The 23,714-nt window shown below is 39.6% G+C and overlaps 1 protein-coding gene across 1 annotated transcript in view; it reads right to left on the bottom strand.

Annotated features, from left to right (window-relative positions):
• Nucleotides 1-7,031: 7,031 nt before the first annotated feature.
• The window catches only part of tsc22d2 (TSC22 domain family 2), a 38,671-nt gene continuing 21,988 nt past the window's right edge, over nt 7,032-23,714 (bottom strand). Inside the window, exons 2-3 of the mRNA XM_073476543.1 lie at nt 9,994-10,045; nt 7,032-9,533 (exon numbers count right to left, since the gene is read on the bottom strand). Of these exons, the coding sequence (XP_073332644.1) occupies nt 9,240-9,533; nt 9,994-10,045 (346 nt within the window). The 3' untranslated portion in view covers nt 7,032-9,239. The remainder of the gene's footprint in view (nt 9,534-9,993; nt 10,046-23,714) is intronic.

Below are 23,714 nucleotides of genomic sequence, written 5' to 3'. Positions count from 1 at the left end.
TTAATGAAATGAGTAAAAAGAACAATATTTTCTTGGAATATTGAAAATGGAAATACACAATTAGTTATATTCGTTTTCAACTTCTGCTGGACCACAGTCCCCCCGGGAACCTTTCTCTCTCCTGGCTCCTGCTGGACCGTCATACCCGTGGGCCCTGATGGATCATTGCTCTCCTCTGTTTTACTATGTCCTTTTATCTGTACTTCTGTAAAACAAATGAAACCTTTATACATTTTGATATTTGTTTTGTTTGGCTGACTATCTTGTGTGGCCTGCCCTCTTCCAGGTCCCCACAGGGGAGTGGAGGACGCGTGGCTCGGGCACCACTTGGCGATGCCTTGGCCTCCTCAGTCGCTTCAGACAACTTTATAAATCCCACCAGGGGCACTTTGTTTGAACAGCTTGCACTGAACACATACTAAACCATACAGCAACATGTAGACACAAAAAATAAAAATAAATTAATTAAAAATATACATAACATATAATCTCAAAATGAATCCCCGGTGAGAAATGTAAACCCTTTAATCAGAACAGAGTTGTGCTCCTTCACTATTCACTGCCAAACCTGTGGCTCTATCGGAGATAACTGCTGGTAGTGAGACATTCAAACAGCTCATCGACATCTTGTGTTGTGTGATAAAAGACCATGTTTTTTAACTTTGGCAGGCACTTCCATGTCAAACCCACAAGATGGCACCAAAGTCTTGAGTTATCGCTCAACTCCATGGACTCTACTGACATGAACCAGTTGTATCACTTGATGGCAGTAGGGAGCCAGTAGTGTCACACTCTTACAGTAAATCCCATCAACAATAATTGCTGGGCGTGGTTGTGTATGACTGAATGGTGAGTAATTGTCCCTGCGTAGCCCACACACACACACACACACAGATCCTACAGAGCACAAATGGCCGCTGTGGTTACACAACACTTCCTTCCCTGTCCTGAGTGACACGAAGTGACACTTGAGATTCTTAGGAAGTGTTCGTTGATGCCGAGAAAGGAGAAATTTTGACAAATTATTTGGAGCAAGGGCAAAAATCTGATCTGCAGAATGGTCCCTTTAATTTGTCTCATTACTTCTGCCCAGGCGGCTTTGTTTTCATGTCTGTTTGTTGGTTTGTCACCAGGATTACACAAAAACTACAGACCTGATTTCCAAAAACCTTGGAAGTAGGATGGGTCTTGGTCTACAATAGACCCCATTAAGTTTTGGTGTGGATCCGATAAAGGGATAGATTTCTCACCTTCTTTAAAGGTGCATTATGTAAGAATATTAGTTGGAAACATTAAAAAATGAGAGCTCCTGTGCTTGTGTTGTAAACACAGACTCTTCCCCGGTTCTCAAAGCTCCCAGTCCAAATCACTAGCTGAGTGACTAACTGACTCGATCAGGTATCGACAGCTACAGTACTAATTTGTTTTTTCGTAAGAATTTGTGGCCACATTCTTACGTATTGCTCCTTTAACATTGCGAGCTAGATCTCCAGGAATAATGGATGGATCTTTATGAAAACAAAATCAGGTGGCTGGGATCTACAATGTGACATGGATCCAGATAAAAATCTGTTGATAGCAGGTTTAAATATGTTTTATTTGATGTTGTATTTGGCTTCATTGAATTAAAGGGGACTCTAGTGAGCCAGTCTAGATTTATAAAGTCATTATTAGATTGTTTTTATTGATGCATTAGCATGTAAATAGCATTTTGATGTTGTTTTTCTTCCTTCAACCATTAATACTGATTTTAATCATATAGTTGTAGAGTTTATGTGTACAATTTAAATCTGATAAAGTAACTAGTAACTGTATCTGTCAAATAAATGTAGTACAGTAAATAATAATAAGTACAAGTACCTCAGAACTGAACCAAACTATAATGCTTGGATAAAAGCTACTTTCAGCCGCTGCATAATAAGTAAGTAAAACTTAATCTATATAGCCTAGTACCTTTCTATGTAATCAAAAATACACTCAAAGACAGCAAACATACACACACTCACATCATACAGGCACATGACCACACACTACACTCTGTTAAACGTGCTCATACGACATGTAGCCTTTTTAATACGTGTCAGGAGTCAGAACACGTCAAGATGAGACAACAGACAATGTCACGGTGTTGAACTGAATTTACTGTATTTGCTCACAGTGACGTAAAAAACACACCCGGTTCTTCCCACAGCTGTGGACGAGCCGCTGTGACTCAGAGCTTTGACCTGCTGCAACATGAACACACATGATGAGTGGAAAGTAGCTGAGGAGGAACACAGAGCCCGGTCGATCCAGTTTTTTAAGTTTGCAACAAAGGAGCTGTTGTAGTTTGTTCATATATTCATGGAGGAGACAGACAAGTGAAGATGCAGTTTTGCTCTGTGTTAATAAAGTCAACAGGGCACAGTGGAGGGGAATCCAGGTCACACAAAATCTATCAACTGGTGTTTTCTGAGGTCCTTTTTGTTCCTGTTATATAACGGTCAACACAAATTGTATTATACAACACAAAATTGATTCATTCCAAGGCAAACAGGGACAAATGTTCAAATGATAGAGGAAAAAAAACCTTTGATGATGATAACACAAAAAACTAAGGCCATCCAAATGTCAAGCCAGATGCTGCAGTAAAAATGAGCCAGCAGGGCCGGTCCAGCTTTGTTCGGACCTCAGAAACAGATGATCTGATTACATGTAACTTTGTAAAACTGAATTGGATTCACATGGTGGCGCCTGTAAACATAACAACCAGCGAGCCTTAAAAAGAAAGCTGCTGTTTTGTTTTTATGCAATGTACAAATAAGTTCAAGGAAGAGACTTTTTGTTCTCTAATTCTGAATCAATAATGAGGAGAATGAAACTAAAGAAGCATCTCGCCGCCACTCCAGAAACAGATCAAGATCAAATCATATGCTGAAAAATGAAAAATTGTTATAACAAGATGTTTTTTTATGTTGTATCAAGATTTTTACACACACAAGATATTTTCTCATTATATAAAGATATTTTCATGTTATATCGAGATGTTTTCTCATTATATTGAGATATTTTCATGTTATATCGAGATATTTTCTTGTTATATCGAGATATTTTCATGTTATATCGAGATATTTTCTTGTTATATCGAGATATTTTCATGTTATATCGAGATATTTTCACGCTATATCAAGATATTATCTTGCTATATCGAGATATTTTCTTGTTACATCGAGATATTTTCATGTTATATCGAGATATTTTCACGCTATATCAAGATATTATCTTGTTATATCGAGATATTTTCTTGTTACATCGAGATATTTTCATGTTATATCGAGATATTTTCTTGTTATATCGAGATATTTTCATGGTATATCGAGATATTTTCACGCTATATCAAGATATTATCTTGTTATATCAAGATATTATCTTGTTATATCGAGATATTTTCTTGTTATATCGAGATATTTTCATGTTATATCGAGATATTTTCATGCTATAATCAATATATTTTCTTGTTATATCGAGATATTTTCATGTTATATCGAGATGTTTTCATGCTATATCAAGATATTTTCTTGTTATATCGAGATATTTTCATGTTATATCGAGTTTTCACATTATTTCAAGATATTTTCATGTTATATCGAGTTTTCACATTATTTCAAGATATTTTCATGTTAAATCAAGATATTTTCATGTTATATCAAGGTATGTTCTCGTTATTACAAGATATTTCCACATTACAACAGGATATTTTCAAGTTATATGAAGATATTTCACACTATAACAAGATATTTTCACATTATTTCATTATATTTTTTTGTTCTATAAAGACATATTCACGTTATATCACCATATTTTCAAGTTATATCACCATATATGAGAGAGAAAAAAGGTTTTCTCCTTAGATTATTGACATGATAACACAAACAACCACATGATACGTTTGTATTTCGTGATAACAACGTGAAAAACAAGTTATAACGTGATAGTGATCCGTGATTTTAGCAGCAAGACGCTTCTGTCTAAAACAGATGCAGAGGTCTTTAGAGAGAAATAAAGCGTATGTTAGTAGGTCATGGGATTGTGACTCAGTTAGTTGGAAAGTTGCTGATATTTGTTTCTCAGGAAAACCTCTTCGTTGGGGGCATGCACTCACTGGAACAAAACTCTCCTACTAACAATGTGTCAGTCATTTGTATCAGCAGGCCACTGATTCAAAGGAAAAACTGGAGGGAACGAATCAGGTCATCCACACTGTTGCATTATCTTCAGGTCACTGGTGAAGATCTGAGATTATGTAGTTATTTTCTGAAGCTACAACCGTTTTGTTGGCATCACTGGCTTTTATCACGTATGATCATTGCCTGAAGCCTGGCTTTCCCACATTTATCTTCACCACTGCAGGCCTGCGCAGAGACGGAGATACAGAATGAGCCAACTGTCACTGATTATTTGCATTCTGCAGAACTTCTTCATCTGCCTGCAGCCTTTCACTGCTGACATCTAGGAGTTATTACAGAGCTCGTATTCTCAGTTTGTTGAAAATGATGACACGCGGTTTGATTTAAGACGTGACAAACGTGTCAGAGTCTCTGCCAAACACAACACTCAGTCAGTACCTGGAAAGAGAAATGAACTGAAAGATTACTTACGAGCTCAGAGAAAGACAAAGATCTGGGCACCAAACAACAGAGTGTTACATAAAGAAGGCTCAGAACTGGCTCACATTACTTTAAAACACACACACACACACACACACACACACACACACACAAACAAACAGACACACACACACACTTAAAGGGAAAGTTCCCCCAAAAAAGGGGTAGTACGCAAAACATTTCTGGAACTTCACAGCAAAACAGCGTTGCAACTGAAGTATTTGGGGACTTGAAAAAATGTTTTTTAAAAATAAATAATATAAAACGACTTCATATAAAATACGATCGGCACTTTTCATACAGCAAAGTAACACAAAGTGCTTGATAAAACGTAAATATGAATAAAATGCAGGGATAAACCACTAAAAGCGCTATGATTAATAAAATACATACAGTACAGTAGGGTCAAAAAGTCTGACACCACCCGTCACAACACCTCCATCCAGCACCCGTCCCGTGCTCAACACCACCCTCTCCACCACTATAGGCCCAACAATCAGAGTGAAAGGCCAAATCCTTGAAAAATGCACATGAATCTCAGGATATCTCAGCTTCAAGGGTGTAAAAATAAACGTCTTTTCAAATCAATCTTGGATCTTGGGTCTTCCGTAGACTAGATTACCCCTGAGGAGCTGTTGGGGGCATTTTATGTTTTGCATAAAGTGCATTAGTGTGAGACAATGACTGAATTTTCATTTTCTTATGAACTTTTCCTTTCAGTAAACTCATCATAAAGAAGAACTGAGAAACATAAACAAGTTTACTTTTGGATTTATCTTGCTGACTTGACTTAGACGCTGATAGTTTAAAGGTGACGTCAGGTGTCAGTGGATGAAAGGTTGCTTTGAAAATTACCACCTTTCTGAGCAGGCATGTCATAATTTATGTCTGAAATGATGACAGGTAGGTAATTAATGTCGTCTTTTAGGTTTTCACACCTTGCATATGTGAACTTCCATTCCTGCTTCAGAAGAAGCAGATCGTTTTGTCTCATGTTTCCTTCAGGCGAACTCACAGGGATTATTTACTTCCTTGTTGGAAAAATAAATTCCTCCAAACTAACAATCAGATTCCACAGAGGAGCTCTATCAGAGTCTCCTGCTGTTCTGAGGAACTGCAGGAAGAGGATTTGAGGTCTTTTACAGACTGTGACTTGGAAATGCCGCGGTCAGAGTAAGCTGGATACGTGCCGACTGACGAAGTCAACAATCTGAAAAGCAGAACTGGAGAGTTTCACATCACAGACATATTGGTCAGATTGTGTTGGCATTTTGAACATTACAGACACAAAAGTGTTTAAATTTCTCATTCACAGTTTTGAATGTTAAGGCCACACAATTAACTTTATTGCAAATTTGGGGATTTTAATATAAATCCATTTTATTTAAATGTTCCTCTACTTTGCTGTCCCTGGCCAGTCTGTCTCTCTGTTATATTTTTCCTTTCATAAGATTTTGCTTGTGTTGTGATTTACACTATTTAACACTTCTGTGTGGATTAAATGGAAACATTTATTTTGTAAAAGAGAAAAAATGTCACTGAAATAGAGTAAAATAAACCATACAATGTCTAAATCCTCATCTAAATGTAAAACTTATGATGGGAAATGATTAGCATTAAACGGTTTATCATTATGTTGGTCAGACGCTCTGCAGGAAATTAAAAAACAATTGGAATAACCCTTGACCCACTTCTCCTGTGTCCTGGTTTCCAAACACTTTCTCTATATTCATCGAACTTTAAGTTACTTAAAATTACTTTGTTAACTGACAAAGTATATTTTTATTATAGATAACTGAACAATACATGTAATTATACTTTGAACTAACTGATCTTGTGTTTCAACAGTGTTGTTTTTTTCAATAAGCAGCTAATCATAACTTAAATGTTCTGTTTCATCTGCTCTCTATATCCGAGGACAGTAATGGGTTTCTACCTCACCTGCACATGTATTTCACTTTTATTAACTTTCTAACTTTTCTTATATATATGTAAATGTAAATGTAACTGAAAATAAATTAAATTAAGCATCCTCTTGTATTAACAAAGTGGATCTAATCGACTCTGGAATTAATGCACATGAAAAGCTGAAGTTTTATTTTGAAGGTCAAGCCAATTCTGTTCAACATTTGGGACTCTGGACTGTTTGGAGCTCTTTCACAGACGACGTTTTGACACGTTAAGAGTAGTAAAATACAGGTGAAAATAATAACGGCTGTACATTTAGCTGCCTCAGTTTCAGGGTCCTGGTATTGTGCACCCTGGCTCACTGTTACACTTAGTGGGAAAATGTGTTCATGAAAATCTTCAGTGTTTTGCAGACCCATGTTTGTAATCAAACTGCTGTCAGGAATAAACGTAATAAAAAAAACAAGCATGAAGACATTCTCTTAATAAAACAGTAATTTATTTTTGACTGGAAACTAAAATTGTCTGAAACAGCACATTAACAAGGGCATTAAGATATTTTATCCAAGGCTCAGTGATCACTTTCATACAGTACACTTGGCATGTACACGGCATCTCCTTCAAACGAAAGAAAAACTGAAAAAAAAAAAAGTCTAAACGAGTGAAGAAATAAGCCCATTTGCAAAAAGAAAACAAACAAAAAAAGGAAATCATAGAGTCCATCCTGTAAAAAGATGACTGATTGTACATTTACCAAGCGTTTTGGTTTGGTTCTAAGCCACAGAGAAACCGAATCGCCTGACGACAGCAGACGACGGCACAGGAGGCACAAAAGACGTGACACAGACAGGACATCCCATAATATGCTCACACACAATCGACTGGGTTCCAGCTTTAAAGTGTGAAATGTTTAATAGTTTCCATTGCTTTGTTTTCTGCAGATAATGTTTGTCTAGTTTGTTTTTTTTTCTTTGTAAGCAAAGTGTTGGTACACTACAATCGAAATCTAAATGCTGCATTCATTAAATACATTAAAATCGGCAATGTAACAAAACCTTTTCTCTGCATATGAAAGTCAACACAGCATTTACATGACAAAAAAAAAAAAAAAAAAAGATGGCTCCTTTTCTGACTGTTTTGTGCACAAGGCCCTTCCCTCCACCCGACACAAACACCTTTCCATTCTTTATCTTATTCCTCCCCTCGACTCTACCCTCTCTCTGCCCTCATTGTTACCTTTCTCGTTCATAAATCCTTTCACAATCATTCACAGACTGACAGAAAAATAAAGAGTGCTAGATAAAAACATGAGGTAAGAAAGTGGTTTGATTATAGATCATGCAGAACATGCAAAACAGCGACAAAAAAAAAATATAGGGAAGGAGAGAGTAGAAAAAAGTATGAGTGTGCATTTAAAAATGAAAAAAAAAAAAAAGACTTACACAGCTTTGCGTCTTTGGTTATAAAGTAGGTCAAACAATTTTCACAGCTTTTCATCCCCCAACCAAACCCACAAATTATTTTTTTTGTTTTGACAAAGAAAGTCTAAAAAAAGTACATTAATAGTTTTCTTTATCGAAACATCCCATCACATCTTTAACAACAGGCGTTCTCCTGTACAAACCCTCCTCGCTCTTAATACTTTACACTTTACAAAATATACATTCAACCTGGATTTCACCTAATGTAAGCTCGGCTTTAGTGTTAGCACTATTTCATGAGAAGAAAAGTTTCTAGTATGGAACTTATTGCCTACTTACTGAGATCTACTTGTTGCAAGAGAGACTACCAAATTTAATACCTGACAGATTCTAAAATACCAAAAGACCAAAGAGAAAGGTTTTCTTTTTTGTTTTTAATAAGTATCTCCATGACACTGTTCACTTACATTATGAAAATAGCAGCCCTGAAATAAATAAATGCAAATACTAAAACTGAACTAATGAAAAAAAAAAAAAGGTATTATGATTCATGTCAAAGAACGGTGGCTCTGAGAAAACAACACAAGCATTTGTTGCAGCATATAACAAGCCGAGGCTCTCGACTTGCTCCACTCATGCCGAGGCAACCGCTGGCGTCCTCCTCTGCTCAGGGAGGACAAATACTTCCACCTCCACCCTCCCCAACTCCCCCCACCCCAACCCGCCCCACCCCCAGTTCTCTGGACTCTTCTGGGCCAGAGAGTGATGTGGCGTGGGGATACCGGGAGGACAGTCCCTGCTGGATGTTACAGGACCCATGTCAGTCCTCTCACAGGGTTGCACCGCCCTTTTCCACCACTTTTGCCCAGACAAATCAAGCTCTTTGTGCCCTTTGACACCGTCTCCTGCACAAGAACAGCATGCAGTTTTATGGTGTGCACCGGCTTCCCTGCCACTCCTTCTTTTTCAGCTTTCTTTGCAGCCAACCACGGGGACAGAATAAGACTTTGACAGGGTGGTAAATGTCTTAATAATGTGAAGGCCCGGTGACGGCAGCGTGCACACACTGAAGCATGGCTCTTGGTGGCAAACAAAGATGTTGCTGTTGTTGATTTTTCCTCGAATGGAGCATATTGAATGCAGAGCCGAGCCTTTTGCTTTATGGAGCTAAGGGGACGGTAGCAGTTGTTGTCATTACTAACAGGATCTTCCACTCCTGTCCGTGGGTGGTGTGTGTTTGAGTGTGTGTATTGAAGAAGGGGGATCACGCCGACGTGATGTTGGGCTGATGAGGGACACTCTGGCTCCCCTCGTTGTTGTTGTTGTTGTTGTTTGTGACGAGCGGGTGTTGCTGCTGCTGCAGAAGCGGCGGCGACGTGCTGCTGCTCTGAACGAGCTGAGTGGACAGCTGACCGAGCTGCTCCGTGTTGGCCAGCGACTTCAGCACGGCGTTCTCGCGCTCCAACACCGAGTTCCTCTCGTACAGCTCCTTGATGTGCTCCTTCAACACCTCCACCTCCTCGCGAACAGCATACATCAGGTGGCTCTTTACCAAGTCCTGTAAGACGAGAAAAGGGAAACTATGATTAGCACATAAATAGTTTTTAAACAAAAGAAAATGTCACCTGACAGCTTTAAGTGTAAACATCTTAAATCCTGAGGTGAGATTTCTGTGACAGTTTTGTAACGGCAATTTCACCTGTGGTGACCTGAGGTCACCTGTCAGTCAAACTGCGTGAACAATAATACAGTATTTTGTTTGATTTTCTGCTGTGTTGTTTTGAAGAGAGGCCAAAGGAAGGCAGGGTGTCCAGAACAGGAAATGCGGGAGCTTTCGTGAGCTAAATATAGGTTAATTTGTCATGGATTATTAGATTAAATGTTCCTCCAAGTGAATTTTACCTTCATCAGCTCTGAGACAGTTGTGTAACTGGGACAACTCATCGGGAAACAAGTCAGAGCCTACAGAGAATGTGTGTCACCTCTTGTTTAAGTTTTTAAAATGTGTGGAAACTCACCATTGCCTGTTCAATCTTGTTATCGATGGCGACAACGCTGGCACCGGATGCACTGTAGAGACAAAGAGCGACAGTTAACAACAAAATACTCGTCTCATGTCTTCCGCATGCTTGAGATGATATCAGCTCTTTGGCATTCACTTTAAGTGCCAAATCTGGTCCTTAACGTGCCAAGCATGAGCCCAAACATGATCTCACTGGTGCCTCAGGAGGCTAAACAAATATCTGATGCGTAGATTAACGGTCAAATCCGTTTCCAGAGAATGAGATGAAGAGATTTGAGATGGAATCCAAAACACACGGACCAAAAATAAAAAACAAGACTATTTTTAGCGCACTTGACAGGAAGTGTCTCAGATGGACTATTTCGAAACCTTCCAAGAGCTACTGTCAATACAGGCGAAGAGGAATGGTGTTGTTTTTAAAGGTGAGGAGGGTGAGATGTTAAGATGTCTCAACAGTAATCAGCTCTCTGATTAATTTTCTTTCAATTTTCTGAACGATCAAATCAATAATCGTTGCAGCTCTAGCGTCAAGGGGAAAAACCTTCAGCTTACACACGTTTAATAGACAAATATTTCTGCATAATCCTCCACCACACACCCAACAAAAATCATAGACACGGATATCCTTTTACTCTAGAGGTATATTTGTTGGCCCACATTGGCATGAGGCTACAGGAGATTAACAGGAGTAAATTTCCATTAAGACAGCAGCAGCTGACGCGCCTAGTGTGACGTCTTTCATCAGTGAAACCAGACGTGATGCTGATGCCTGAATCAGAGCATGATCATCTTATTGTGCTCGTCTATGGGGTTTTAGAGGCATTAAAATGTAGTAAAAGCGCTGTTTTCTCGACACGTCTTCCTAAAACATCCCCGCTGTAAATCTGCCAGCAGGAGCCCGGATAACAAAGCACCTGGAGGCTGTTCAAATCCCGACATCTCAACCAGTCGCGGTGCCATCCGCTTTAATGCATGCATGACTCCTCCACTGTAATAAAACCAGATTACAGACGAGGAATGGGACTCTCCTCCTGCGGGAGTTGTGCTCTGATGTCGCTTCCACCTCTCATAAACCTCTGTAAAAAAAAAAACGCGTTTTCTGTTGCAGCTTTTAGGCTGTGTGCACCCACATATCTACATATCGCTTGAGAGCAGCGCACATTTTGTTTTCCACCACCCTTCCCCCTTGGAACAAAGAACGAAAACGCGTCTCCGACCAATTTGCACATAAGAAAGATCGACTTACTAAGCCACGTATACGATCCTCGCGGGACAAAAACGATGCCAAGTTTCGGGATTGACCTCACGGAACGGGAATATCTTTTAAAATCTTGATCCGTCACGACAGATAACGCTGCTTGCACAATCACCGCCCTGCTGGGATGTGGATGCAAACACAAAGAAGGACCGACGCGTCTCTGCGCCGCTAGTAGGAGCTGTGGCGTGAGTCTGAGACATGAGGGGAACATAATGTGCAGAGCATCTAGTGATGTTTGGAAACTAGTTTGTGACTCAAGTCCAGCGAGAAAACACGCGTTTAAAGAAAAGGGGAAAAAAAAAAAAAAAAAACAAGAACAAAAAACAAAAGAGTAAGGGTACTCAAAGTACTCAAAGTCGGAAAAATCTTTCTGGCTCGACTTATCCTAAAAACACAAACGTAAAAGGTGATGGAGGCTTGATACACACTAAATATAGTATGTAAAATATATTCACGTGTTTCAGTCTTTGGGTAAATACAAGAGGTTTGGTGTGCGTAAAAGCTGTGCGTAAATTCTAGCCAAACTTTTCTCTAACCACACACCACCATATGGATCACCAGCCGTCTCTCCAGCTTGTGTATGTAGCTCTCCTGCGTGCTGGAGGGCACGTACACCGCTCCCGACCACAAACAGATGCCCACACTTGATGAGGAAACATGCTGGAGTGCCACAAACAGAAAGAAGAGTGTCCCGCACGCCGAACAGCTGATGGCAAAACACTTAGTCCATCTGGGGGGCACATAGCGAGAGCAAATGGACATTGGGCAGATTGGATTTCTACCAGAGCTGCATCTGAATGAGATGTCTTCAGTCCCTGGAGTGGGAGCGTGCCACGAAGTTTAAACGCGTATGTAGGAGGGAATTAATCCTATAAAATAAAACATAATACGCACCGCCAAAAGGACATTACCCCCGAAGCGCACAGGACATGTGTAAGTTGACTTATCCGATAGTAAACAAATGACACAGATCGTATATGAAAGTCCTTTACCTGACGCATCTGGCCCTGTAGGACATCAAACGTCCTGAATATGTCGGCGAGGTTCCCGGCGAGCAGGGCAGGCTGTAGCTCATTTTGCAGCGCATGTTCCTCTTAAACTTTCTTTACCGTACGACTCCACTGACTGAGTGTTAAAACACAGATGCTTCTTGTTTGAAAGTCGGAGCTGAGAGTGTGTCTCTTAAAAGCACGCTCAGTCACATGGTGAGAAAACAGAGAGGCGGAGTTGAGCCTCTCCCTCCTCCCCTCCCTCCACTCTCCACTTAATTTACTCCGAGGGAGACGCCTGTACAAACTGCATTATTAACTGTAACCGTCTGTCAAAAAAAATTATACCCAGGACTCCTGAGGGACAAGACGGCTTATTTAAAAGCCAAACGTTAATTAAAAAGTGGTTTTGCATGTACTGACAAAGAGGCTCTGGTTGTACAACATCGTGTCATCCACATCTGGTTGTACCTGTTCCCTTCTATTCTGTGAATGACAATTATTGAGTTTGGAGCTGTTTGCAGTCAAATGAGCCATTAAATCGGTCTCTTACTGTAACATTTTTCTGTTTTCTCCGCACGTGGACCGTCCATCGCCCTTTTAATGTGATTATTCTGTACCTAGTGTTGAGGAAAAACAACTTCAAGCTGTGAAATCGTCAAATCTGTGCAGGCGACATCAAAATCAAGTGTGAAATGCAGACTGAGCGACATAAAATGCATATTAGTGATAAAATCTCGCACGTTTTTATCGCTCGCATTGACATTAAGCTGACATCAGTGAAATGAAACACCATAACAAGTCATAAACAAATTCGGAATGCAGCATTTCACATTTCCACAGTCCTCCTCTACCACCTCTCTCTCCCAAAGTACAAAACATGTGAGGAAAAGTAATAATTAGCTTATTTATCTACTCAGAGCCTCTAAAAATAGCATAAATGCAGATTGGAGGTGATGTACAGCATGACAGATCCACACTGACGTGACGACAGCGGGGTAAATGAGTTACATTCCACAACGAGGGACTCACTCGGTCGTGCGATCTAAAGGCTGATAAACAACACAAGGAGAAGACATTCCTCCCTTTGAACTGAGCATTTACACATCTGGGACAAAGGGGGACTGAAGAATGTCCACAAGAGACATGACAAGTGACTGGGAGATCTGTCCTGAAGCAGTTACAAGAAATGTTAGGGGGACAAAAACTAATTTGTTGCCATTCGGTGTCCAAGCAAAACAAAGCGAACTGTACATTTTATTCAAGGAGGAAGACATGTGGTGGTTTATATAAGGACCACTCGCTGTGTTAACCTCAACATGGGCCTTCCCCGCAGACTGCGGCAGCGCACACATGCCCCCAAACATCTCCAGGACCACAAGGCAGCACATTCCAACTCCGGACACCTCCGGCCCCGAGGCCAGCGCCTCTAAACCGAGACATCTGTGTCAGAGCCACCATCACGCTGTGACAGCACACAGTCAAGTTCCTCACTATCAAAACAGTCCTGGGACCACAAGTTTTGGGTTTGATACCAGCTGAAAAGTCTCATCAGCTTGCTCACATTCTTGCAAGCAGCTCCGAAGAAAGGCGTAAAGCTCAACACGCCTTTAATGTAGATATGACCGAGACTGACTTCATGCATCGCTCTACATCAGAGGAGACACGTGCACAAGCAAAGCGCAGTCTCCTCCATGGCTCTGGGTTTATCACATGATGTTTCATAGCATCAGAAATCCAATGCGCTCTCTCCATTGAGGGCACACATGCACCGGCACACGTCCCCATCGCAAAGCATACAAACACTCACTGTGGGGGGAGGCAGCTGAATAAATCAGACCTCAGCCTTTAAGTGATAACCCCCGTCCCTTGGAAAGTGTATTTCAAAACAATAGCTAGAGGGTGGGGGCTGTAACAACAGACGAGTGCGCTCACTAACGACTCACTGTTGTTCTCTTTAAGATGCATGTAGCCCAGCTCATAGAGACTGTTCCCTAGAGGTGCACTTCAGCTGGGACGCCAGATGGGGTCAGCAGAGGCTCCGAGTAGCTGCGACACAAAACTCCACAGAGCTGCTTCAGGCAAGAGCAGTTTAGTCATGTCTAAATGATCACAAAGAATTCATTGTCAGGGCCTGAAATGAACTAGAAGCTTCTATTTTACAAGCTCACTGAAAAACGAGTATGTCGTTTCAAATTATTACCCTTCATCATCCATGTTAATGACACAAAACCACTCAACAGACGCAGGGATGCTGTCATCGTCGCTCTGACCCTTCATTAACATTTGTAGTTGTGATCTAGCGAGTGAAACTTTTGATACGTTAACGTATTCTGTCGTGTCAGCCAAATGCTATAAATGAACATGGAAATGTCACATGTTTTGTAAAAGGCTCAGAGAACTGAAAGTGGCCTCTAAATCTGACTTACTGACATGCTCAAAAACAGCTGCAACTAAACTAATGATCACTGTGGAAACAAAGAGACCAGTATTTTTGAAAGACTGAGCTCTTTACAGGCATCTACGAGCCTCTCATGTTTACCTGTCTTATTAGATAAATTAGATCATGGCAGCATTCACATCCAGTTTTCCACAAAAAACTCTACTGTGAATTTTCTTTTTCATAAAATACAGATCAATATCAGTTAGAGGAGGGACTGAAACATTTTTATTGGAGATTAACTTAATTCAGAAAGATACCATCTAACTTTTTGTATCTTTAAACAACTCATACAATAACTAAAAGTGCCCAAAGTGACTTATCCAAACTGCTTGTTTTATCTGACCAACGCTTTAAAACATAAATGATATACAGTTTATTTAAGTCTGCAAAATTAACCTATTAGGACCAGATGCATCGTTTGAGTGTTGACTGATGCGACGTGAGCGTGTTTTGGATGACGTTGTCACTTTCAAGACATGTGAATGAAAAAAGGCAGAGAAATAGTTTTAGTGAAGGTTGACAATTCTCAAGTTTTTCAGGTTTTAGGAGGCGTTTTCAAACAATATGTTTAATGGGTTAATCAAAATATTAATTTTATCACAGTATGGCCAAGCGCTTGATGAAGGTAAAATGTGCCAACAAATCATTTTCTCCAGACGTAAGGGAACATGTCTGTTTGGTAGAGACCCCAGCAAGAATCACATCATTTTAAGTTTTTGGAAATGGAAAAATGACCATTCCCACTTAATATATGACTCGCAATCACACTATCTGTCAAAATAATCACAATATGATTTTCTTTTGCATATTGCTCAGCCCTAGTTTATAAATATTTGACAAAAAAAGCATCAAATCCTCACCTGGGAGAACAATTAACCTGCAAATGTTCTGAATTTATATTAAAAAAATGACTAATGTGATTGATCAGCTATCAAAACAGTCTTACATAAATGTTCTGTCAAATAATCGACTGAGAATGTCTTGAACTCGAGAACTCTTAGCCAACATAGACAAGTCTTTTTGAAAAGTACAATGCCTTGACAACTTGGCGAACCGAAGAAGATTTATGATACAATTAAAAGCCACAAACTGCTCCTACATGAATCTCGTGTTGACTTTGTTTAATCACTGTCACACTGTTATGAAACAAGCTTGATTTCGGTGTTACATAACTGGTTTTTGGCTTTTAAGTTGTTCATTTTTTCACTTGCAAAGTAGGTGGCAGTCACATGATAATTTTCATAGTGAGACGTGAAACTAGGAACATACATAACATGCCATCAACACGCTTGTCACAAACAAATGGCCTGAAACCTGAGGAGGGAAACAAGTGACATAACACATGAGGCCTACTCGGTAATTGGTGTTGTGCCCTTGAAGTTCCCCAAAAAGATTCTTGACAAACTGCTTTTGTTCTAAAGCTTCCAAGAATGGTGACGGCTGCAGGATACGAGTGCGTCTGAACAACACGGTGGATTTTTCGAATGCCGTATTGTTGAGAAGTATCGTCTACATATAGGGTAAAGGGTGGTCCATACTTGCACAATGGGAGACTAAACAAAATTAGACAGACCGAAGGGACCTCCTGTCTGGTGATGGAAGTCTTATTTTTCCAGCACTAAATCAGAGTCATGAGTAGGTGTGTCCACTGCCACCGAGCTTCCTCGTAAACAGACCGAAGGAACTGTCCCACTCGCCTGTTACATAAACCCCAGACTTGTGCACAAACATCTCGGCATGCATATGACGTACTCAAAGACCACCAGCATGTCCTCCCTGAAGACACGCTCACCTCTAGCAGACGGATGAACCGGACGACAGGGAGCATGAGAAGGAATCGAGGCCCTGATAAAATCTGAATTCTTGAGACAACGGATCATCATCGTTCATTATTTTAGACTCTAAAATAACTGCCAGCAGGGGTGTCTGTTAATGGTTGAAGAGCCCCTGTGTAATGTGACCATCAATGTCCATATGCAAACACAGCGGGGGCTCCAGGCAGGCTTAAATAATCAGGCCCAAAACGGTGCTCAACTAAAACCAGATCTTCAGCATGTAACATGCGCCTCAAGATCACATTTCACTACCTTTTTTTTTTTTCTATGAGTGATTTGGGCCTGTGCCACTCGTTTGGCTCAATGTGGACCCCTCTGGTATGTGTTAAAAGTAATAGTGTTACTCCCGAGGCTTTAATGGGAAAATCCTGGCACCTCGCCGTTAACGAGCTTCTGTATTCAGCAGAGCATTTATCACGGGATCAAGGACTTAGCCTCATTTGGGCTTTCTCTCTGAAGTGCATGGTTTGGGTCAGACTAATGTCATTAGGAGCTATGCTGCAAAAACACTGAGCCTAATACGTGTCTCAGCCCACCGTCTTTCACTCTGGCTTCTGTGTGGCTTGAGCTTGAATCATTCCAGTTATCTTAATGTTTAGAAAAGGGATTTAAGGTCAACACTAGAGGTGAAATGCGCAACCCCTTCCTAACTATTTGGCTGCTTATTGGTGCACGTATTAGTGCAAGTAGACGCCTTTGGTTATATTAGGCATCTCCCAGGTGTGAATGTCTCTAACTGACTGACTGACTGTGAAGCAAGACGATGCAGAAAAAGACGCATGTATGCTCAGCAATCATTTCCTGGATAAATAAAGGTCAAACATCCAAGAAGTTTCCAAAGATAAAGTTGACAGGATGAAAATGTTGCACTCTCACAGTGCCGCTTTTGAGACACGAGGTCTGTTATGCAAGCATCGGAAAAATGGTTATGATCTCGATCCATCATCTATCAGATCCTCCCGCCTCTGCAGAACGTCAAGTCGCGTCATGTCCATCAATGCTCTGCTTTCAGAACCTCGTGTACAACTGCTGAGTAATCTGTTCAAAACTATGTTCTTACTATTGTTCGTGCCTCAAAGAAAGACCTTGAAATTGAATTGAGCTAAGTCCTCTGTGGATATGCCCCACAGCCTGTTAGCAATTACATTGTGTGTTTTTGTTTGTAGAGAGAGAGAAAGTGCGTCCAATCGAGTTTATGCCAAGGAAAAAAAAAAGGCGTAGTTGGTAAAAATTCAGTAACAGATGTTGAATTAACCAATTGTGTTTTTCTAAAAATAAAAGAATTACAAAAACAAATTGCTGAGATGTATCAATTAATAAAAAAAAGGCTTTACTGGCACAGTTCTTTCCTGTCAGAACTTCAAGAGTGAGGCTGCAGTTTTCCCACGTTCAACTTTCCTCCTCCTCCTCCCTCTTGTCCCAATAATGAAATGTTTGTTTCTATGCCATAAACAGCAACCGCATACCTGGTCTGGATCAAGTAACTCTCAGTGGCTGAGCGTGGGGCCACTGATCAGGTGCACTCAGTCGGAATATAAATCTGTCTTTTCTTTATTGTCTGTGATCATAAAGTTGATCATTGTGGACCGAGGGCAGTAAAAGGGCTGCTGTTGCCTTGCTTGGGACCAATCGCAGCCTCACAGTGTTTCCATTCAGCAGACCAACAAATCGCTTTCCTGGAATGTTTACAAACGCAGAGTGTAACTTGTAATTTAGTTCAGCTAAAATAAATTCATCTCTCGCTTGTTGCAGTTGAAATACGAGCTGTTAACTAGACGAGACTGAAGCAGAGCTGCATGGGATCAAATGAGGGTCATTTAGATTTTGAGCTTTTGTAAACCTGTGAAAAAGCTCAGCATGGGAAATGAGTAGAAATAATATGTAGTTGTACTAAGAATTTGAGCATGTCAAAAAAAATTGTTCACAAAAATAGTCAACTGCAGCTGTCAGAAAATGGTGGAAATTAGGGATGCCCAGATCCATCAGCCACCGATCATTCAGCACCCAGCAAATCACTGCCTCATCCTGCCTCTAGGTACTCTGTTTAACTAATACATTGTGAACAAATCAATCCTTGGGAGTTCTTTGTACTACTCTGTTAATTGAACGAAAATGTGAGTACAGGGTTTGAGACTAATGGCATCATGTTGTCGGGGATGATAGAAAATGTGTTTGGAACAAACAGAGATCTTCCCTGGGACGCCTCCAATAGAGCTAACAGCTAACTATAGAAACACAGAGGAGAGTTTCTCTTCAAAAGGAAACATAAAGCGTTAAATAGTGAACTAAAGTTTAATGTGACACCACAACAAGTAAATAACCAAGTAAATATAAGAAAATATTTTAAGTTTGGGATGGTTCAAATTGTCTTTCGGGACATTTTCCAGGACAGTAGTGAAAAAAGTAAGTCTGGAGAGCTACGCAAGTAAAATGATTTGCATAGCGAGATGAAAGTAGGAATCTACATGCTATGAATATGCTTGTCATGATCCAAACAATTACCTTGTTACCCGAGGCATAACTGGCGCACTTAAAATTCCCCATAAAAACATATATTTGGCATGTTGAACCAAAAGTCATAAATCAGATAATCTCAACTGCTTCTGTCCTTATTGCATTGTAAAGCTTCAGTGTGCCTATGGACATGGTAGTTTTTTAGTCCCTGTACGGGGAGGCTACTCACTGCGAGACCTATAAAAAATATGATACATTAAAATCTGAAAAAGGATGCAGTAAACTCACTATCGACAGGGTATGCACCCTATTTTTTGCCTGATGATGCTGCATTTTCAAAAGAAAAAAAAAAAGATTTGTGTTGAAGCAGGAGAGCTAGTTAGCTGAGTCTTATGCTGCATCCGGGTGGAGACTCCAATACACTACAAGGCAGTCAAACTGATCTAACACTGCAATAACAACACAGAAAACAATAGGTATTAGCAGATATGCCTCGTAGATGTTCAGTTATCGGTATCTGAACTAAAAACACGATAGGGGGCATCCCAAGTAAAAATGGACCATTACCATTTCCCAAAGCCAGAGATAAAATCTTCGAGTCTCGTTTCATTTGTACAACAGCAATAATTTGTACAATATGGAGCCAGAGAATTTGAAAAAAATGACTTATCTATCGATTAACATATAGTTGCAGGTTCATTTTCTGTGAATTGATTAAGTGATTAATCAACTAATCGTTGCAGCTCAACAGTGAGGCAAGAAAAAACATGCGAACCTCAGAGTGCAAACAAACAAAAGCTGTCTTCATAATCGTTCTTTTCCTGTTTTTAAAGGCTGCATTACAGTAACGTGATGTAATTTTCTGAGATTACCAGACTCTTGTACTTGTTCTAATACTTGCAAACCTAGTCATTATTCACATTACTGATTACTGATCAAAAATCTCATTGTGTTAATATATTATTTAAAGAAAGTACCAATAGTCACCCCTACTGCTTTTGAAGAGATTTCAAAATATGGCGATATAGATCACTGCATTATCATTTTAAGGCCATATCACTTTGCCCTATTCCAGGTACAAATTTAGGGCCAAAATTTGCACTTTAAATGTACTTTGAAAAAAAGACCTTGAAATTGTGCCCAGATGTTTGAAAAGCTATTTTTTATTATCAATCATTGTTTAAAAAGGTGCAAAAAGTGAATCTGGAGAAATATGGTTGATTGATGAGTTGGCCCGTGACTGACCCAAAGTGTCAGTATTTGACGATCTGGGAATGAGACTCAACTATTGACTATCTTACACATTGTACTTTGCACAAATATTATTCAGATATTACACATGTTAATCTAAAACAACAAATTTTTTCTAAACATTAATTCAGTGTTGCCACAGGGTTACAAAGACTGATATACAACCTATTATTCTACAAGCTTTCATCTTTTTGAGCCATATTTGAGCCCACAGAGCTGCAGCAGATGTGCATGTTTTGATGCCCACTACGTAGTAGCCCACAAACTTGCGCAAATCACCACAGCTGGTTATAAAAAAGAAATGTGGGGGCATGCTGCCCAGTTGAGGTTTCACATATTTCACAAAGCAATCACTTTCAGGAATGCTCCTTCATGCCCTTAAACTGTTTGTGTGCAATCCCCCCTTCACTTCCAACAAGTCCAACCTTGCAGGAGAGCAGGCTCTGGACAAAGGGAGGTGAAATGCGGCGCCTCCCTTGGGTTTACCTGCGGTTAGTTGAAACTTTTGAATAAAGCTGCACTGTTAGTCACAGAGCCCACAGGCAAACATGAGCTGGATGAAGAACAAACAAAAGTGTTGAATCTTCTGCCAGTTTTGACGCTACACCCTTGCTCAACTGCTACTGTTGTTTCACTTAAATATCCACGTCGCATCTGGAGCAGCTCACTTTGAAGAAGAATATGGTCATATGGACGTTGGGTGTAAAATTAACCACCAGCCAAATGATTAGTAAATGTTAAAAAAAAAAGACCAGGCACTCGATAAGATTCTTTTTGGCTTGTGAGTGAAGCAAATCTACCAGCCACTTACGTATTTTACCAGCATTTATCTTGTGGCTGGTGCCAATTCTGTGGCCTGGACATTGGTACATTTTATGCTGACTGCAACGCATTGCTCACACCCAAAATTTGGATTCATGACAGTTACATCTGTTGTATTCCAATAACTGTCTTTGTTCACTTGCCAAAAGCTGTCACAAGTCCTGGGAGTGTAGATAAACTATGATAGTAAGATGCTATTTAGCCTGAAATTATATGGGTTAATTAAATAGTTATACAATCAAATAATGCACGTTACTAATCTCTTTGATCACATTAATGAAATAAAAATTGTAGACAAACACAAACTGTACTGCCTCACAATGACAAATTTAACATAAATTAGTTCTTTTAGGAGCAGCGTATTTGTTTCAAACGCTGCCAAATGTAAAATTCGATCAAAGGATTAATTTAGTTGAGACAGGTTTTGTTCCAGGAACAACCATGGGCTAAAAAGGTATTTGTCAATTATACACCTGAATAAGTCTAGCTGGGTCAATCCTCGAGCTATAACACAAAGTTCACACTGTCCCATTTTGTTCAAATTTGGCAGATTACGTAAAAGACTAAATTAAAATGACTAAATTCCCTGCCAATGCCCTAAAGACTCCCCCAAAAGAACCCATGCATGTCCTGGGACTTGTTTTCTTTAAGATCTTTGATTAGACAACATCATATAATTTCATGAATTGACAAGCCAACCACATTTGACATAAAAGACTTGAATGAAAAATGTGCTGCCACCTTAACTCCAAAGTTTGTTTGCCGCTGTTTGTTGGGAGCCAATTAAATATCCTTGGCAGAGAGTCAGAAAGTCATGACATAGCGCATGGGAATAAAAAGTGGTCATGACTAATGCAAACCATTCAAACCACGGACATGTTCACTCCCAAGTGAAAACCAACAATTATTTGTTTCCCGTATTGACATTCCTCGACAGGTAGTCACATGTTTTATAATAATCAACAATCCATTGATAATGTAGCCAAACATCTGAAAAATTATGATATGTTTGATGAAGCAATCCAATTACAACTCAAAGGTGTTTTTTGTATCATAAGCAAACCCCCCAAAATCAAATATGTAGTTCAAATATTAGCTATTTGATAGCAAAACAATGTGAATTTCACAGCGACAGAAGACCGAAAGAAAGGAAATGAACCATTTCAGTTATTCAAACAACAGACAGAGGGTAGTATACCAGCAAAAACTGGTATTTGTATGTGTAATAGCAATGTTAATGAATAATGATTAATTGATTAATCGCTGTTAAGACTTTAACCAATTAAAAATGTATTGACCAACAATTAGATGGGCACAAATACGTCAAAAAGTATCTTGCTACTTTTAATACAAGCAATTTGTAATATACAAAATAAAGACATTCTATACAAACGTTAATACATTATTATTACATATTATTACATTCTAGCCAATTAGTAGCCTCAATTTGTTGGAGTTTGTTGGGCTAATTGTTCAATAGCGAATGACGAGAGTCCCACAATCAAAAGAAGTCATTATTTTGTGTTACTTAGTTTAGTATCATCCAAGTAGCTTGATGTTTATTTTATCTTTTCTTCTACCTCCTAACCTCCTGGTTAAAACCGTTTTCTAATGGAAAAACGTGAAACACATTTCATGTATTATTAATGATCAACTAATAATCGATTGTTAAGACAGCCAACAATCAAGTAAAGAAATTGCTTTAAATTTGCGTCCCTAATAAGGTAAAGTATGGGGAAAATGCTATGTGAATTCACTATTTTCGGTCCCATTTTTGTCCAATTTCAAACTTTCTTTATGACCAAGAAGTGTTAAAAGTCATTCCTTTTTCATAGTTGGCAGATCTGCTCATGATTTGCCAACCAAATCAATAAAAAATAGTGAAAATGCCCACTATAATTCCTCCAAGTCAACTTTAAATTGCTTATCTCCAAAAAACAATGCCATTCAATTTAACGTGATATAAAACTAAAACAAAAAAATATGTCAAAAAAATATGAATTAAAAGGAAACACTCTTGTTATTTAGCTGACAGCATTTCACACAGAAAGTGCAAACAGTCATGACAGGTTAGTTACTAGTGCAGCTGCAGCGCAGTTTTTCATTCTTTGGCTTCAGGATGAGCTCTTAAAGGATGTGAATTCATTTCAAAACACAAGTCCCTGAGTCAAAGAATCTGGGTCAGTAATCAGCAGCTTCTCATCTGAGCCTACAAACAAGACTTCTGAGAGAATATGACATAATATAACACAACCTCTGTGTGTCTCTCAGTGTGGACTGCTATTTGCAGTGCTAAAACCCCCTGGCACCGTGCTTCACACGTCGTAGGGGCAAGGGAAACCTGAGCACCGGATCCTCGTGACGGGCAGAACGTAGACACTCAAAGTGTCGCTGAAAATGTCACTAACTGCACCCTGACACTTCCTCCAGTGCCATGCTCTCTCCATGCACTACACACTCGCAGCTGCTGAAATGTCCAGCTTGACAAGTCATTAAGTCAGTATTTGGTCAACACTTAGTCTGCCAATAGAGGGAAATAACGATTGACAATGACGTTATTGATAGCCAATACTTACAATCTTCATGTGATAATTTTTCCAGTCCAGTGTTTTTATCCTTTGGCAGGAAAAGTGTATTACACAGCATTTCAAATATGAGACACTT

The sequence above is a fragment of the Pagrus major genome, chromosome 11 (assembly GCF_040436345.1).
Source record: "Pagrus major chromosome 11, Pma_NU_1.0".
Taxonomy (NCBI): domain Eukaryota; kingdom Metazoa; phylum Chordata; class Actinopteri; order Spariformes; family Sparidae; genus Pagrus; species Pagrus major.
The sequence above is the reverse complement of the archived record's forward strand: the minus strand, read 5'-3'. Positions and strand labels throughout refer to the sequence as shown.